The sequence below is a fragment of the Nicotiana tabacum genome, chromosome 16 (assembly GCF_000715075.1).
Source record: "Nicotiana tabacum cultivar K326 chromosome 16, ASM71507v2, whole genome shotgun sequence".
NCBI lineage: Eukaryota > Viridiplantae > Streptophyta > Magnoliopsida > Solanales > Solanaceae > Nicotiana > Nicotiana tabacum.
Window position 1 is genome coordinate 2,880,853 of NC_134095.1, and position 14,770 is coordinate 2,895,622.

The window sequence follows — 14,770 nt, forward strand, 5'->3', positions numbered from 1 at the left end:
TTTATCAGCCCTCTACTTAGCCCTCTACTTGTCACCTCTTGAATAATATGCCTAACTAGCACTTCATTCGGTTGTTGTTGCCCTTGAAAGACTCGCATGTTCCTTTCCCTCCACATATGATATACCACTCAAGCCAGCGTTACTCTATACAATTGCGCATCAACATTTCTGCCCTTTGCATTTCCTTCTGCCCATTCAATTTCCTTTTGCCAGTCTAAGGCAGTTCTCGAAATGCCTTGCCATTTCAGAACAAGCTTGTCCTTCTTCTTGCAGAGATTCCATAATAATTTGCAGATTGCAGCCTTATTCCATGTTGAAATTTCCAGCACATTGTATCCTCCGGCAGTTTTTGGCATACACACTCTCTCCCATGCTAGAAGAGCCTTTCTTGATGTTTCCACTTCCCCTGTCCATAAAAAGGTTCTGCACACAGCTTCTATCTTTTTTATCAACTTTTTAGGCAGCACAAATATGTGAGACCAATATATTTGAATGGAGAATAGTACAGTTTTGATTAGTTGCAACCTTCCAGCATATGATAGATATCTTGCTGTCCAGGAGGTTATTCGACCAAGGATTTTATCTACCAATGGTTGGCATTGAGACATTGATATCCTCTTGGTGCTAAGTGGTATACCCAAGTACTTGAAAGGTAACTCCCCTTTGGAAAAGCCCACAGCTTGTAGGATCTCCAGTTGAACTTCATGTGGAACACCTCCAAAGTATATGGAACTCTTAGCAACATTTGCTTTAAGCCCAGATGCTCTAGAGAATTCCTTGAAACATTCATACATCATTTGCACAGACACAGTATCTCCCCTACAGAACAATAACAAATCATCTGCAAAGCCAAGCTGAGTGATGTTCAGTTTGTCACATCTGGGCTGGAAATTGAAGTTAGGATCATTCCTCAACTGCTTCAGATTCATCAATTGCATCCATAGTTTAAACTATTTATCCTGTAGCAGTCATCAGACTTCTAATCTTGTTTTGACTAACTCTACTCTTCATGTTGGCAAAGAAGAAAGCAGAATTTGAGTCTCCTAATTTCAACCATTGATTTCTGGATTTTTGGTTAAAGATACTTTCTTCAATATTGACCCATTTCTCCAGTCGTTTCTTCATTTCCTCCTCCTCTTCAAACAGTTTTGTTTGCAGATAGTTATTTCTTATTCTCTCTTGTATCTCTTTTAATTGCTGCCTGGCATGTTTCACCTTTGTATCAACTGCTGCAAACTCAGTTGTATTCAGTTTCTTTAGCTCTCCTTTTACTTCTTTCAATTTCTTCCATATTACTGGCATTTGTGCTATTTCCTTTCTTGTCCAGACATTTGTAACTATTTGTAAGAACTCTTTATGATCTGCCAGGTGATTAAAGAACCTGAAAGGTCTGGGGTTCTGCGGCTCTTCTCCAAATTTGACACATAGAGGGAAGTGATTTGAGAAATAGGGGTCCATAACCATAGCATCCAAGTGTGGCATTTTAGTTATCCATTCAGAGTGGACTACTGCCCTATCAATTCTGCTAAATACATGAGAATTTGTCCATGTAAAGTTTCTTCCCACTGTTCTCATTTCAGTCATCCCTGCCTTCATCATAAACTCTTTGAAATCTCTAACTTCCCATTCCTGTATTGGATTCCCATTACTTCTACCATCATCTGATAATATTGTATTAAAATCACCCATACAGAGCCAAGGCCTCTGTTGAGAGTGACCCCAGCTTAGCAAATCAACCCATAAGCTCTTCCTTGCATCTACTGTGTGAAGCCCATATATAGCTGTGAAGGTGAACTCCTGCCTGCTAGCCAATAATATTGCCTCCCCATGAATGTACTGAGGCTTGTAGCTTATTATAGTATATGCAATTTTATTTGGATCCCATACAATCTATATCCTACCTTTACCTCCTGATTCATAATTTGTGCACCATTTCCACTTAGGAGCTATTTTATTTATAATTTTGCTTGAGTACTTCTCTTGCACCCTATATTCTACTATAGCAATAATACTAATCCTATTCTCCCGGATGAACTTCTGCATCTTCTTTTGCTTATAGGCTTTATTCAAGCCTCTAACATTCCATGTGACCAACATCATAACATATTTGGTCTGGTAAAACAATCTCCTCCATCATTCCACGACTACTCTGCCCTCCTTCCATCCTCCTAGTATTAATGTTTAACTGTTGAGCACTTGTTCTGGTAAGAGCAGTAAAGCCATTTCCCATAACCAGTCTCTCTTCAATAGTATTTACATGACTCTGTTTAGCAGCAGATTTGCCCCTTACCTCTTGCCACCTCTCCTCTGTATCCTGTGAATGTTGTTGATTTTGAGTGCCTTCTGTTATTTCCTGGTTAGTTTCTGGTTTCTTACTTGCCACAGTAGCTTGAGATCCTTCATTTTCAGTGATTGGTTTGTTCTGTTCTTTAGGTTTCCACTCCTGCCTTTGTTTTGATTGTTTGGGTTCTAGTTGCTGCATTGGTGTCTTGTTCAGGCAACTATGTCCCAGCTGCAAACATGTGCTACAATACACAGGCTTCCAATCATAAGTAATAGCTTGCTCAAATTTTCTTCCATTAGGATCTTTCACTGTTATCTTCATAGGTAGAGGTCTTGTAATATCCATCTCTACAAGGATTCTAGCGTATGATATCTTCTCCACTTTGGTGGTGCATTCATCAGCATAGACTGGTGTTCCTAATCCACTTCCAATTCGACTCAAGGAATCAGCTCCCCAACAGTTCAATGGCAAGTTTGGCAATTTTACCCATAAGGGTAGAGTCTTCAATACTTCCTCCTCAAAATCAAAATCAGGAGCCCATGCCTTAGTAATCACTGGTCTACTATTGATCGTACTTGGCCCTGAGTATAATACTTAATTCCTTTCTTCTATACTACTGAATTTAACAACAAAGAAACCTTCATTATGGTAGTATACCTTTGGTTTTGTTACAAAATTCCATTGAAATGCAATGAACCTTTCCACAGCTCCAATGCTAGGTGTATCTCCGACTACATACATGATTACTGCCTTCCTCCACTTCTCTGTTTCCTTCTCAACTTCCTCTTGCTGTAATTCAACTATTTTCTCCCCATTTTGTATCATTGGAGGTACATAGGTGAGTCCCATTTCCCTAGCCGCATAGGTATTCCCTGCTACTAGGTTTGCCCAGGATTTGGCTCCATAGTGGTTTTTGCATCAGTTGCTTTAGCTTCCTCACACCTTGCACGTTCAATTCCTTTGTTCTCCGCTTGACCTATCTCCAAACCATGCATACCTCCTTTAGGATTTGTGCTCATTTGTATACTGGAACACTTAATCTTTCCTTTTGTGGTTTGTTGCCAGCACTTCCCCCAATTTCCATTAATTGATTCCTGTTATTGCTAGGGCTAGCAATTACCCCTGCATCCATTTCGCTCCCTTTCCCTTTCGATCCATGAGCTTCAGTCTGTTTTCCGTCTACTTGCTTGCCTTTACTTCCACTTTCTGAGTAGCGATTTGCATTTGTAGCACTCAATTCCTTTTCTCGAATTAGGGCTCCTTGTAGTGGTGATTGTTTCTCCGCCTCTCCTTTTCTACTCGCCGTTGTGATGAATTCCGCTAGTGGAACCTTCGTACTATTTTTCTTAGGTCTTCCTCTGCCTCCCATGGCTGAATGCGCAAGATAGCAATCACGCTAAGTTACGCCGAGAGCATGTAGAGAGAGAAAGTGCGTTACTAATTAGTCTTGAAAAGAATGGATAGAATATTACTTAATCCTTGATTCTTAGATTTTATTGGATGGTAAACAATTCCAATCAAGATGTTGTGAGTTCGAGTCTCCCAAGAACAAGGTGGGAAGTTTTTGGAGAGAAGGATGTCGGGGTCTATTTGGAAACATCTACCTAGGGTAGGGGTAAGGTCTGCGTAGACACTACCCTCCCCAGACCCCACTAAGTGGGATTATACTGGTTGTTGTTGTTGTTGTTAGATTTTCTTGGACTTACACCTATTTTATTTTGCTATCACGCCTATTTGTTTTGGACGAACTCGCATACAATAACTATTGCAATCTAAAATTTTCTAGACAATAGCTGAATGAAATAACTCCCAATAAAAAGGCTTCGTATTGAGAACAATTCAAGTAGGAAACAGAACTCCGTCTTTCCCATAATCTAAGTCCCAATTTATTTTATGAGAATTAGTTTTTCCTTTCTCATTTGAAAACGACAAACATTATATTTTTAGATTTTATAAATAGATTAGTTATTAGCCCGTATATTAAATATTATTAGTTAAATTTTATTTTCTTAAAACCAATTAACACAAGATACGTACAATTTTTGGTAAAGATGGTCGTTTATTCTTTTTACTCGCTATAAGAGAAGACAATATTAATAGGAGAAATGTCTATGGACAAAGGTGAAATTAGGATTTAAAGATTATGTCTTCTGAACTTGACTTCGAATAGGCAGTTTGTTTTAGTTACGGAGTTTGCAATTAAATATTTATATATATTTGATGAATTTCTTAATATCCCAAACTTATTTTGCAGCTCTGCCCGTCTATATATGGACTATGGCACTCAACATCATTCATAATCATAAAGACAAGATTCGATCGGGCCATATACCATTAAGCTTCAAATACAACCTTCTTCATTGTTACTTTTCCAAAAGGAAAAAAGAACCAGCAAACCATTTCCCAAAAAGGAAACATTTAAACAGCGACTGAAATCTCCAACAAACATCATAAATTGAAATGGACAACACAAAATAAAGTAGACACTGCATTTAGATTCGACAAAAATCAAAATCAAAGAGTAGTTTTCTTGCAAACCTCCTGCATCCCGTGTTCAAAACCGTTTGTCATTCAAATTAAAGGATAAATTCAAATTTATTTATTTTGGGTAAAAATGTAAATAATACCATTAGCTCACAAAACAATACACCTAAAGAACACCCAACTTCCACATACAGAAAGGATAGGCCTCCGACAAATCAAGTAACATCTAATTACAATGTATTCTGTGTATTAAACTAAGGCAGTATTTCTTAGAGTTTTGAAATCTTTCTAGTCTATATATGATCTCTCTTTTAATTTGTACCGGTGCTATCTCGGTATTTACAGTTTCACCCTTAAAGATTTTCAATTCCTTGCTCTCCATACATGGTATATCACTGCTTCCCAGGTTGCTGCTACTAGTTCCTTTTGGAACTGTTTCCATTGTCTCCTCTTAATCCCTTCAAGAACAGCATGAACTTCTCCTTTCCTTATGGTGACCCTGTCCACTGCTGGATGCCTTCTCGCACATTCCCTATCCAATCACAATCTGCAAATAAGTGCATGAGAGTCCCCATAGCTTGTCTATCACAGAGGAAACATGTATCATCTGCGACCCGAAAACTAACTCTGTCGTGATGCCGTCTATCGTGGTACTAGGCAAGCCGACACATTATCAAGACAATCGATATTTTCATTTCAAAGATGATTTCAATGTTATTTAATATAAAACCTTCATAAAGGAGTTCAAATCAAAATAAAGCGCGGAAAAGAAAGCGCGACAACGGGATGTCACTAGTCATGAGCATCTACTACAATTTGTCTGGCAATATCGAGACTAACATAGTTTGGAAAATAACTAGATACAACTAAAGGAAGATAAGAGGAAGCAGAGCAGGGTTGTGATCGCCAGGTAGCTACCTTGCTATCTCCGAGAAAATCTGCAACTGAAATAGTCAACAGCCGCTACCGTGTCCAAATACGTCTGGATATGCACACAAGGTGTAGGGAGTAACGTGAGTACGCCAACTCAGTAAGTAACAACAGTAAATAAAGTCTGAGAAATAATGACGAGCAGTAATGCAAGTAAAGTTCATATCACAGAAACTCAGTAAAATACGGCACGCTTTTAAAACCATAGTTTGAATCAAATCAACTTGTTTAAATCCAGTTCCAGTAAAATCATTTTAAAATATCTTTTCATAGTTTTCAAACAAAGGCTCAATGCAAAGGTGAGCGAAAATGATGAAATCATAAACAGCCCCTCGGGCAAACCTCACCATCGCTCGTGTACAGCCCATCGGGCAAACTTCACATCACTCATGCCTCCCAATCACTCAGCACTCGACACTCACACTCAATAGGTGTCTGCGCTCATTGGGGTGTGCAGACTCCGGAAGGGCTCCTTCAGTCCAAGTGCTATAACAAGCCAATCATGACATAAATCAATCACGCACTCGGCCTCACTCAGTCATGAATCAGTAATACATGCTGTGGCGTGCAGCCCGATCCCATAAATATCCTCACAAATCAGGCCCTCGGCCTTACTCAGTCATAACTTCTCCAGCCTCTTGGGCTCTCAGAAAAACAAGGTATTCAGCCCAAACAACATTTACACGATGCATCAAAACGGTATAATAGAGACTGAGTTATGCAGTAAATAAGTATAAATATGACTGAGTATATATTTCCAATCGAAAACAGTAAGAAGATAGCCATAAAAGACCTCTAAGGGTCCAATCAACACTGGTATAAGGCCTAAACATGGCATCCAGCCTGATTTACAGAAATTTTTTCTAAAACCCGTAAGAAGCATGGAGTTTCAACAAAATATTCAACGTTACAGTAGATACAGGACAGACCAAGTCACAATCTCCAACAGTGCATGCCCACACACCCATCATCTAGCATGTGCGTTACCTCAAAATAGTCACGTGACGCAAAATTCGAGGTTTCATACCCTCAGGACTAGATTTACAATCGTTACTTACCTCAAACCGATCAAATCTTTACCCCGTGATGCTCTTGCCCCTCGACTCTGTCTCCAAATGCTCCGAATCTATTCACAATCATTACAATACCATCAATATATGCTAAAGTAATGATTTTCATAAGAAAAACTACCAAATTAGACCAAGAACCCGAAATCGGCTCAAACCCGTCCCCCGGGTCCACATCTCGAAATCCGACAAAATTTACAAAACTTGAAAGCCTATTCATTCACGAGTCTACTTATACCAATTTCATCAAAATCCGACCTCATTTGGTCCCTTAAATCCCCAAATTATTTTCTCAAGAACTCTTCCATTTTCCCCCAAATTTTCACCCCAATTTCCAATTTAGATGATAGAAATCGAGATACAATCATGGAATTTAACCAAAATCAAGTGAAGAACACTTACCCCAATCAACTCCCTAAAAATGCCTTCAAAAATCACCCAAATCCGTGGTCTCTAGCTCAAAATATGAAAAACGGGCTCAAACCCTCAATTTTGAATATAACACTATCTGCCCAGATTTTCTTCTTCACGATCGCGGATATAGCCTCGCGATTGCGAAGCACAAACAGGCTTCCCCATGTTTTTACTTTATGCGAACGCAGAAATCACCACGCGTTCGCGAACTTATGCCACACAGACCTACGCGATCGCACCCTACCTCACGCGATCGTGTAGAGCAATCACCTCAGCTCTTCTTCAGCTCAATTTCTTCTATGCGATAGCGACACCGGCCACGGGTTCGCGAAGCACTACCTCACACACGTACGCGATCACGACCCTAACTCTGCAATTACATAGAAAAACTTCACCTCTGCCCCAAATAAGCCTACGCGATTGCGGATCTACTCATGCGATCGCGTATAAGGAAACCAAAAGAAAAAATACATCAACTATCAGCAGTTTCTTCAAGGCCAAAATGCTTCGTTAACCACCTGATACTCACCCGAGGCCCTCGGGACCTCAACTAAACATACCAATACATCCCATAACATCAAACAAACTTAGTCGAACCTTCAAATCACTAAAAACAACATCAAAACACCAAGAGCCTGTTTGGATTGGCTTAAAAGCTGGTTTGACTAGCTTTTAAGCCATTTTTACATGTTGGGATTGTTTGGCAAAAAAGAAAACAACTTAAAAAAATTAAAATTGGCTTAAAAAAAAGCCAAAAGCTACAAGTTGGCTGATCCCAACTTTTTTTAAGCTTAAAAGCCAACTATCTTTGACCAAATATTTTACTCTCTTATCCCTAATAATATTTATTATTCCTTCACAACAAAATCTCAATTTAACTCTATTCTTTCCCGTTCTCTATTCCTACGACTTCCTTCCTTGTATTTCTTCATTTTGCTTTTTTTCTTTCTGGTTCTTCTCCGGTTGGTAACACTTGATTTGATTCACATTTTAAGTTTTTACTTCATTTTTTTGTCCACCGCCACTCATCTAGATGAGATTATCTAAAGTATTTCCCAACTGTTTTCTTTTCATTTCATACTATTTTTTATATCAATAATCATGCAATTCATATGTTTCCCCAGTAAGCTTGGAATTTCAAGAAATAAATAAAAAATTTACATGGTTGAAAGAAGTGAATAATAAGAGTTCAACAATTATATTTATAAAAATTATCTAAGGTGATCAGTTCAAATATTAATTATTTCGTATTTATATTAATAAGTTTAAAATAAAATATTATAGTAATAAGCTTCTTTATAGTGTTAACAACTTTAAGGATATTTCAGTCATTTTAAAAGAAAAAGTGCTTACCAGCACTTGTTTACCAAACATTTCAACAACTTTTTTTCAGCTCCAACACTTTTATCCAAACACATAACTGCTTATTTATAAAACCATCTCCAACACTTAAGCACTTGTGCTTAAAAGCTACTTTTTTAAGCCAATCCAAACGAACTCCAAATTACCCTCGGATTCAAGCTTAAGAACTTCTAAACTTTCAAATTTCACAAACAACGTCGAAACCTATCAAATCACATTCGAATGACCCCAAATTTTGCACACAAGTCAGAAATGACACAACGAACCTACTCCAACTTCCGAAAATCCATTCCGACCCCGATATCAAAATTTCCACCGCTGACCAAAATTGCCAAAACTCCAACTTTCGCCAATTCATGTCTAATTCTACCACGGACCTCCAAATCACATTTCGGATGCGCTCTTAAGTCCAAAATCACCTAACGGAGCTAACAGAACCATCAAAATTCAAATCTGAGGTCATTTATACATAAGTCAACATTTGGTCAACTTTCCCAACTTAAGCCTTCGCAAAAGAGACTAAGTGTCTCAATTTACTCTAAAACCACTCCAGACCGGAACCAACTAACCCGGTAAGTTAAAATACAACTGAAGAACATAAAAGAAGCCGGAAATGGAGAAACGGGACAATACCTCTCGAAACGACCGACCGGGTCGTTACACGGAATATGAAGGCGTCTCAGCCTTACTTTAGTGAGCAATAAGCCTTGTACAACTAACCAAATCACAAACCTATGTTTTGGTTGAGCTAGTGAGGACCAAATCAACTCAGCATTGTTCAATCTTTCCTGCTGGCCCACCAGTGCATTTTAGGATCTAGTGATCGAGTATTGCCCATTTGGTGTCAATATGTATTTGCCATGTATGTACCAATCTTGCATGGTTTCCTTTAATATATTTTTCTTCCAATACCAGTTGTAGTCTTGAGGAGGTTTATGCATTCAAATGTTTGTGTTGGTCTTCATATAGATGTCATGCACCCATTTCACCCGCAATATATCTTTTTTCTCCGCTAATTGCCATAACAATTTCCCACCTAATGCCAGGTTCCAGATTCAGCAATTTCTTATATTCAGCCCACCATATTTCCTTGGCATGCAGACTTTTTCCCATGCAACTAATGAAATTTTCTTTGTCTCTTCTGTACTACCTTAAAAATATTCCCTATACTTCGTATCCACTTCTTTAAGAATATTTTGAGGCCAGATGAAGGCAGAACCCCAAAAGCTATGGATAGAAAATAAGACTGCAAGTATGACTTGTAGTCTCCTAGCATAGGATATCTTTTTTGAATAAATAGTGGTAATCCTATTACTGATTTTATCTGCTAATTGCTGATATTCCAACTTATTCCATTTTCTTGAAAGATAGAGGTAGACCAAGATATCTGATTGGAAAGGTACCCTGTGTATATTGAGTTGTGTCCAACAATTGATCCCTGGTTTGGTCATCAATCCCAGCCATAAAGATACTTGACTTATCCATGTTAGCAACCAGCCCAAATACGTCAGTAAAATGAGCCAAGGCTTCCATAATTCTTTTAACAGAGCTAGAATTTGCTGTGAAAAAGATCATAAGATCATCTGCAAATATTAAATATGAGAGCTTTACTTGTTTACACATAGGATGAAAGGCAAAGTCAAGGAGAGCACATATGCATTTTAAAACTCTTGACAAATATTCCATGACAAGGACAAACAGGAGGGGAGACATAGGGTCCCCCTTCCTAAGTCTATCTTTTCCCTTCAAAGTATCCATGACCTTCTCCATTTACTTTGATAGTAAATGTAGGAGAATTCACACATGTCATCACAGTATGTATAAATCTTTTAGGAAAACCATAGCCCTTTAGGACTTGTGTCACGACCCTAACCCCGAACCCGGTCGTGATGGTGTCTCTCATGAAGATAAAGCCAACCAGTTTAACCCAATTCATCTTTTAAAACAGTTGATCAATACAAAAATAGTCTAAACATGATTTAATAATACTGAATAGCGAAAATATCGATAACAATGCGGAAAATCCAACCCGACACAGCCCTAACCATGGTGTCACAAGTCATGAGCATATACTAGAGTATAAATATAGCTGAAAGCCTGAAGTGTACAAATACAGACAAATGAAATGAAGAGAGAGAAAAGCAGTGCTGCGAACGCCGGTAGCTACCTTGCTAAACTCCAATGACTCTGCCTCCGATCAGCCAAAACCCGCTACCGGGTGTATAAATACCTGAATCTGCACACAAGGTGCAGGGAGTAAAGTGAGTCCTCCAACTCAGTGAGTAATAATCATAACTAAAGTTTGAATGGTAAGAAATCACGTAAAGCATATCAGGATGTTGTATAGAAGCAGTTCAAAACCAGTAAGAAAGTAGTAAAGCTGTAAAATCTCTTAAAACATCTTAGCTCAGTTGGAAACTTCTTTGAAAATGACCTTTTCAATAGATATACAAATGAATGCAAAACAATTAGTGTAGATAAGCACAGAAATACGCCCCTCGGGCACAAATACACAATTTAAACAGGTAAATGGCAGGCAAATAAGAAAAGATAAGCACATAAGGTTCGCTCCTCAGGCACAATATCATCAAATCTGCCCCTCGGGTAACATCTCAGAATAGTACCAGCCTCTCGGGCTCAATCTCAGAACAATACCAGCCCCTCAGGCTCAATCTCACATCACAATGAGTACCCGCGCTCACTAGGGGTGTAAAGACTTTGGGAGGGGCCCCTTACGGCCCAAGCGCAATAACAAGCCATCTCGAGGCATCAAATCTAGGCCCTCGGCCTCATATCAATCAAGCCACCTCGTGGCATATATATGTATCTCGGGCCCTCGGCCTCATATCAGTATTAGTGTATCCTCACAACTAGGCCCTCGGCCTTACTCAGTCCGGAAATCATCACAAGCCCATCGGGAAATAGTAAAACAGTTTTTCTCAGTTCGAAACATCATTTAAATCTCAAAACTGAGTAAAAATGGCTGAGTAGTAAAACAGTGGAAAGTAACATGACTGAGTTCAAGTAATAAGTCAAAACAGTGAGGAAATAGTAATAAAAATCCTCGAAGGGTTCAAGTAGTTGGCACGAAGCCCAAATATGGAAATCGGCCCAAATCATGATGATAGCAAATAAGTTTCAGTCAAATACACGGTAAAATCATCAATCGAGATGGACCAAGTCACAATCACTAATAGTGCACGACCCTACGCCCGTTATCCAGCGTGTGTCTCACCTCAATATAGCACTATGATGTGCAATTCGGGGTTTCAAACCCTCAAAACATCATTTACAATCATTACTCACCTCGAACCGACTAAATCTCTAGCTCGCGATGTCTTTGCCCCTTGAATCGGCCTCCACGCGCATTGAATCTATCCAAAATCAGAATGAGGACATCAAAATATGCTAAGGGAACAAAGTCCAAGCGAAAACAATCAATAAATGGCACAAATCTCGAAATTAGCAAAACTCGAGCCCCCGGGCCCACTTCTCGAAACTCAGAAATTTTCACATCATTAGATTCCTTATCTCTCCACGAGTACATACATATCAAAAGCTCTCTAATCCGACCTCAAATGGTCTTTCAACTCCCAATTCAAAAGTCCAATTTCTCAAGCCCTAGTTCTTCAATTTTAGGCTTAGCTTCCATGATTTTCTTGGTGGAATTCACATAATAATCGAGTTTTTAGTCCAAGAATCTTACCTCCTGACGATTCCTCTTGAATCAATAAAGGGCACAAATCCCGAAATTAGCAAAACTCGAGCCCCGGGCCCACTTCTCGAAACTCAGAAATTTTCACATCATTAGATTCCTTATCTCTCCACGAGTTCATACATATCAAAAATTCTCTAATCCGACCTCAAATGGTCCTTCAACTCCCAATTCAAAAGTCCAATTTCTCAAGCCCTAGTTCTTCAATTTTAGGCTTAGCTTTCATGATTTTCTAGGTGGAATTCACATAATAATCGAGTTTTTAGTCCAAGAATCTTACCTCCCGACGATTCCTCTTGAATCCCTCTTCAATATCCTTCAAAAATCTCCAAAAACGAGCAGCTATGGGTGAAATAAGCACCAAAATCGCGGACAAGACGACTTAAAAACATTCTGCCCAGGCACATATTTCCTTCTTCGCGATCACGAAGTACAAAAATCTCAGCTCCCAAAATTACTCTATGCGATAGCATCTAAGACTCTGCGAATGCAATGTCTGAGCCACTGACCCTACGCGATCGCGGACCTCCTCCAGCGTTCGTATTGAACAAATTCCATCCAAGACCATTGGCCCGCTTAACTCTATGCGATCGCAACCACATGCCCGCGTTCGCGATGAACAATATTTCCGTACTATGCGATCGCGAACCTCCATTCGCGAATGCAAAGAACAACTGGACGGCCTCCTCAATTCCTTCTACGCGATCGCGAGACACCCTACGCGATCGCGAAGAGCAATTTTCTGCAACACATGAACCTGCTATTTCTGCTAACTTTCCAACTCCAAAATGATCTGAATGACCACCCGAAACTCACCCGAAGCCCCCGGGACCTCAACCAAAGGCACCACTACATCCTAAAACCTTATTCAAACTTGTTCTAATCATCAAAATACCTCAAACAACATCAAATCACCCAAAACACATCGAATTAAAGCCTAAGTTTACAAATTCTTCCGAAATATGCTTTTGATCAAAAACCCAACCAAACCACGTCCGAATGACCTGAAATTTAGCACACACATCCCAAATGACACAATGAAAGTACTGCAACTTCCAGAATTTCATTCTGACCTCTATATCAAAATCTCGCCTATCAACCGGAAAACGCCGAAATCTCAATTTCGTCAATTCAAGCCTAAACCTTCCACGGACCTCCAAAATGCATTCCGATCACGCCCCTAAGTCCCAAATCACCTAACGGAGGTCACAAAATCATACAAATTCCGATCCGAGATCATATACAAACAAGTCAACTCTTGGACAAACCTTTCAAATTTCAAGCCGTCTGAATGCATACCATACCTGAAATATCCAATCATTCCACGAGAGATACTCTAAAATTCCTCGGTGCAACCAAGCAAACTCGAATACCAGCAGTCGATCTAACTAGAAGGTGCCACAATACTACCAAAGTACCATCAACTTAATCACATTGCCTTTTCTGAAACATATACCCTTGTCAAAGCACTCCAATTAGCAATACCATTTCCTTAATCATCTGAAGATCATCCCCTAATCATCTGAAGCTCATTTCTCTAATCATCTGAAACTGCTCGTGCTGCCTAAGAATTTTATGACTTTCCGTTCAGAACTGAACTGTAACCTTACACACGCAAATCTCAATCCTCCACAACATACCGCATATACTATACCATCCTAGGATAACATGAGAACTTCATCCTCCTTCCGAGCCACAAACATCTACGTACTTAACTAGTCAAGAACTTTCCATCAGTCCCATCTAGAAGAAAATCACTATACATCTCATGCTCCTCATGCCCACAGAAAATATACATCTCCAACTGAGGTAGAAACTATCAAGAACTCTCTGAGTTCCCCTTGCACAAATTAAACCTGCCAAGACTGAATCCTTCTAACTAGACCAAGCTATGCAAGCCATCAAAACCTAAGAGCATTTCCACGAAATACCTGTAGGAACTCATTACCCCGTACACACCCAAGGAACTAATCATATCCTTACCATACCGATCCGGCCTACTACCTAGCTATCCTGTCTATCCGAGTTCCCTCCTGATTTATCTTCAACTTGATATTCCCTCTTGATGTGGCACCACAATTCCTCAACCAAGACTTACCACACGAGACCCAAGCATAAAACCACACTGCCTAAGGCTTATAAGCCGCTGAATACTCTCTTAAATATTCTCAAAGCACCACATTCAAAATACTTTACTCTGAAGAACTTCCTGCGAATCTAAATCCGTTACCTTTACCTCCCTGATACTGATACATAGAATCCCATAATTAATATAGAAAACACCACAAGTCTTGACATCTTCCAATAAATACTCAGTCTCTAACCACATATACTACTTTAAAATACCCCATTGTCACATGTAGAATCTTGAACACATTAGAACCACTCCCACGAGTTATTCACTCTACTCAAATTGCAATTAGCCTGATCAAACGAACCGAATAACCCGTGCCTCATTAGCACTCTGACACCGTAGAATGTGACATCATTCCCTTACAACCAAGCAACTTCCTG

General features: G+C 39.4%; 1 protein-coding gene across 1 annotated transcript; it reads right to left on the reverse strand.

Annotated features, from left to right (window-relative positions):
- Positions 1 to 954: 954 nt before the first annotated feature.
- On the reverse strand, positions 955 to 3,133 carry LOC142170620 (uncharacterized). Its single transcript, XM_075232511.1, has 3 exons — positions 2,923 to 3,133; positions 2,080 to 2,865; positions 955 to 1,661 (listed from the first exon to the last, which is right to left on the reverse strand). The coding sequence occupies exons 1-3, from the start codon at positions 3,131 to 3,133 to the stop codon at positions 955 to 957; spliced, it is 1,704 nt and encodes a 567-aa protein (XP_075088612.1).
- Positions 3,134 to 14,770: the final 11,637 nt, after the last annotated feature.